Consider the following 4,310-nt stretch of genomic DNA (forward strand, 5'->3'; position numbering starts at 1 on the left):
GGCAGGATAATCGCTTGAACCCGGGAGGCAGAGGTTGCAGCAGTGAGCTGAGATTGCGCCACTGCACTCCAGCCTGAGCGACAGAGCAAGACTCTGTCTCAAAAAAAAAACAAACAAAAAAAAAGAGTTGTTGAATGAGGCACATGTGGAGACTCAAAAGTTAAAAAACTAAATAAATAAATAAAGGCTGGGAGTGATGGTGGTGGCTCACGCCTGTAATCCCAGCACTTTGGGAGGATGAGGCAGGTGGATCACCTGAGGTCAGAAGTTCGAGACCAGCCTGGTCAACATGGTGAAACTCTGTCTCTACTAAAAATACAAAAGAATTAGCTGGGCGTGGTGATGCATGACTGTAATCCCAGATACTCAGGAGGCTGAGGCAGGAGAATCTCTTGAACCCGTGAGGCGGAGGTTGCAGTGAGCCGAGATCGCGCCATTGCACTCCAGCCTGGGTAACAAGAGCGAAACTCCATCTCAAAAGAAAAGAAAAGAAAAAAAAGACTTGTTGAATGAGATGTGAGGAGCAACAAGGTAAAGAGACGAATGAAAGAAGAATCCCAAGTTTTGGGCCTGAATGGAGGTGCCATTTACTGAGACTCAGAGGCCTGGGGGAGGGGCAGTTTGAGGGCAGAGACCAGGAATTCTGCTTTGCATGTGTTGATTTTGAGGTGATGGCTGACATGTCCAAGACTATATATCCGTTGCCTCTCAGATAGTACTTCAGCTCTTCCACCCTAGACTGGAAACCCCTCAAGTGCAGTGACTACCAAATCCAGGGTAGACTGACCTTTAACTGTTTGGACACCTAAATGCTGAAAAGATCAAGGTGACTTACACTACATGTAACTCAAAATAAAAACAATATGAAACATGAAACCCCCAAAATAACATGTTGCTGTAATGAAAATCGCTTTACTCTGGATTTTCTGAATGCAAAATTCTGGACGATTTAATTAAATATGAACTTTTGTCTCTGCTTTGCCTGTGCTTCAACTACACCTTAGTCAGCCTTTTGAGCCCAGAGCTATTTCCTCTGTGACCCCACAGGATCTGGAGTGAAGCCGCTGCAACAATGTCCCATGAATGAATAAATAAACAGTGGTATAAGTTTTCCTCCCTTGAAGGTTGAGCTGACAACACTCTGAGAAGGTGGCAAAAGGGAGACCTACTCATGGCCAGGAGACTGGGACACAGTCACCCAGGCTTGGTTCCCACAGCCCCTTGGTCTCCTTGGACTCTGGTTTCCTAAGACAGCTCTGGGGCTTTCTGGTGGGAAGCTGCCATTATTCTCGACGCCACAGCTCCCTGCTGCCCTCTCCTGCCCGATGACCCAGTGACCACAAGATTTAGCCACGAAAGGAGTCAAATGTATAAGTGGCCAGGGGAATTCAGAAACCCCAGGGTCTAGGGACTGTGGTGACCCAGTGTCAGAGAGGCGGCTAGGGCCGAATGACTGGGGGTTTCATTAATCTCGGGGTCCAGGGACTGAAGGACCAGACAATTCAGTGATTCTGGGATCTGTCGACTTTGTGACCACAAAATCTAGTGATCCAACAGCCTCAAGACCCTGCAGTTGTGGTCCCAGGTTCTGAGGGGAGAGACTAATTACTGAGTGCCCAGGAGTCCAGGATCAAGGGGCGTCGTGAACACGTGCCTGCAGGGTCCTAGGATCCTGAGCTGGTATCCAGGCACTCAGCGGCTGCGGGGCTCGGACTCGGCGTCCTCACCAAGCGCTCCCGCTCATTCTCCGCCGCTTGGCTACTCAGCCGCCCTTCCCTGGACACTCATTGGAAAGTCCTCGGAAGCGTGTACCAATCAAAACCCTCCTCGTGTCTCCAGTCCCCGCCCAGCTACTGCTCTAGCGAGCCGGGGGCGGGCCCTCTCCTCAATGACCCAATGGCAGTGCAAGCGGAGTGCCGCGCGGGCCGACCATTGGCTGCCGCGAGCGGGCGCTGTCAGAACTGGATTGGGCCGCGGCGAGGACGGAAGCAGCCCAAGGGCCGGAGCGGCTGGAGCCGGGCCGGGGCGATGTGGAGCGCGGGCCGCGGCGGGTCTGCCGGGCCGGTGCTGTTGGGGCTGCTGCTGGCGCTCTTAGTGCCGGGCGGTAGTGCTGCCAAGACTGGCGCGGGGCTCGTGACCTGCGGGTCGGTGCTGAAGCTGCTCAATACGCACCACCGGGTGCGGCTGCACTCGCACGACATCAAATACGGATCCGGTGCGTGTGACCTGCGACTGGGAGAGCGCGGGGATCGGGGGCTTGGGGTTGGGAGTGTGGAGACAGGGTGGTCGTGGGGGTCTGTGGGCCGTCTCGAAGCCGGGCGGCGGAGGCTCTAGAGTCGTTGGGGGGTCGAGGGGGGCAAGGCTTTGAGGGTGTCGAGGATATTGAGGGTGGGGACGGTCGTCGGGGAACTGCAGGCCCAAAGACTGAGGGAGGTGTCAGGCGGGGGCCGGGGCTGGGAGTGAGCCCCTTGGGGTCCCCTGGGAAATGTTATGGTCCCAGGGCGAGGGTCCGGGGTTCTGCGATTGACGGAGACCCTGGGTGGGTGGGGTGTCACTCCTCAGGCAGCGGCCAGCAATCGGTGACCGGCGTGGAGGCGTCGGACGACGCCAATAGCTACTGGCGGATCCGCGGCGGTTCGGAAGGCGGGTGCCCGCGTGGGTCCCCGGTGCGCTGCGGGCAGGCAGTGCGGCTCACGCATGTGCTTACAGGCAAGAACCTACACACGCACCACTTCCCGTCACCGCTGTCCAACAACCAGGTGAGCCCCTCCCGAAGCCCCCAGAGAGATTCCTGGCCTGTGTGAGGGGCCAGAGATCCTGGGTTCCAATCCGAGCCTCAGCTTCTTCGTGAAATGGAAATTTCACTTCAGAGATGGTTATTGAGCACCCCTTCGGGGGAAACAGAGTAACTCCGCCAAGATCCTGCCCCTAGGTGCTCCCGGCCCGGCAGGGAGACCCATGGGAGAGAGATCCGAAGAGATCCTCCTGGATAGCTCTTCCTCTGGGGGCAAGTGGGACCCAGGAGGAGAATCCACACAGCCTTGAGGGTGGGGAATAGGAAACTCCACTGGGGAGGAGGAACTCAGGCTGGGTCTGAAAGGATGGTTAGGAGTCCTCCAAGCCACAAAGGGAAAAGAAGGACTTCCCAGGCCAGCAGAAGAGATTGCACCAATGCATGGAGGTCAGTGGAATTCAGGGGATTGGGATGGAACAGTGGGTGCCCTTGGAGAGTTGGTGGAAGAAAATGTTTGAGATAGATAGACAGCTTGACTGCTAGCCTGAGGGGCTGAAGGTAGGTCAGAGGGGTTAGGACTGGGAGAATGTGGAGGAGGAGGCCTTAGCTCTGTGGGGACCAGTGGTCTCTGCACAAACAGATGCAATGGTGTGTGCATGTGTCTGAAGAGCCCATGCTGGGGAGGGAGTGCCAGAGGTTGCGTGGGCGGGTCATGGTGTCACCTTTTGCAGCTGTGGGAGCTGAGTCTCCGGGAAGGGCAGGGAAGGATCCTAGGCTCAGTGTAGGTGCGAATGCCGCCTTCTGTGGTGACCACTGTCCCCTCACCCTCTGCACCTATAGGAGGTGAGTGCCTTTGGGGAAGACGGCGAGGGTGACGACCTGGACCTATGGACAGTGCGCTGCTCTGGACAGCACTGGGAGCGTGAGGCTGCTGTGCGCTTCCAGCACGTGGGCACCTCTGTGTTCCTGTCAGTCACGGGTGAGCAGTATGGAAGCCCCATCCGTGGGCAGCATGAGGTCCACGGCATGCCCAGTGCCAACACGCACAATACGTGGAAGGCCATGGAAGGCATCTTCATCAAGCCTAGTGTGGAGCCCTCTGCAGGTCACGATGAACTCTGAGTGTGGGATGGATGGATGGGTGGATAGAAGGTGGCAGGTGGGGTGTCTGCAGGGCCACTCTTGGCAGAGACTTTGGGTTTGTAGGGGTCCTCAAGTGCCTTTGTGATTAAAGAATGTTGGTCTATGATTGTGTTTCACTGTGAACCTGAGGATGACCAGGAGCTGCCAGCCCAGGCCCAGTTGATAATCTCTTCCTCAGTGTAAAACCTGTCTCCATCCCAGCGTGACTGCTGAACCTGTCCAAACCCTTTATTATTATTATTATTATTATTGGTTTTTTGGGGGGTTTTGCTTTTTTTTTTTTTTTTTGAGACAAACTCTCGCTCTTGTCCCCCAGGCTGGAGCGCAATGGTGCAATCTCAACTCACTGCAACCTCTGTCCCCCGGGTTCAAGTGATTCTCCTGCCTCAGCCTCCTGAGTAGCTGGGATTACAGGCATCTGCCACCACACCCG

At 55.8% G+C, this 4,310-nt stretch overlaps 1 protein-coding gene across 2 annotated transcripts; it reads left to right on the forward strand.

Annotated features, from left to right (window-relative positions):
* The first annotated feature begins 892 nt into the window (after window positions 1-892).
* On the forward strand, window positions 893-3,983 carry SDF2L1 (stromal cell-derived factor 2-like 1). Of its 2 annotated transcripts, none has more exons than XM_011987345.1 (3): window positions 893-2,219; window positions 2,567-2,759; window positions 3,575-3,983. In XM_011987345.1, the coding sequence occupies exons 1-3, from the start codon at window positions 1,897-1,899 to the stop codon at window positions 3,854-3,856; spliced, it is 798 nt and encodes a 265-aa protein (XP_011842735.1). In that variant the 5' UTR covers window positions 893-1,896; the 3' UTR covers window positions 3,857-3,983. The 2 variants fall into 2 exon arrangements, with proteins under 2 accessions (XP_011842735.1, XP_011842734.1); XM_011987344.1 differs by having other exon boundaries at window positions 893-2,215; window positions 2,563-2,759.
* The last annotated feature ends 327 nt before the right edge of the window (window positions 3,984-4,310 follow it).

This window comes from Mandrillus leucophaeus, unplaced genomic scaffold (genome assembly GCF_000951045.1).
Source record: "Mandrillus leucophaeus isolate KB7577 unplaced genomic scaffold, Mleu.le_1.0 Scaffold308, whole genome shotgun sequence".
Classification (NCBI taxonomy): domain Eukaryota; kingdom Metazoa; phylum Chordata; class Mammalia; order Primates; family Cercopithecidae; genus Mandrillus; species Mandrillus leucophaeus.

Excerpts from the sequence above, each read along its gene's own strand:
- SDF2L1 (XM_011987345.1), top strand. The coding sequence starts at position 1,897 with ATGGCAGTGCAAGCGGAGTGCCGCGCGGGCCGACCATTGGCTGCCGCG. Across the intron at positions 2,220-2,566 it reads ATCAAATACGGATCCGGTGC|CGGCCAGCAATCGGTGACCG; the intron begins GTGTGACCTGCG and ends CTCCTCAGGCAG. Across the intron at positions 2,760-3,574 it reads CACCGCTGTCCAACAACCAG|GAGGTGAGTGCCTTTGGGGA; the intron begins GTGAGCCCCTCC and ends CTGCACCTATAG.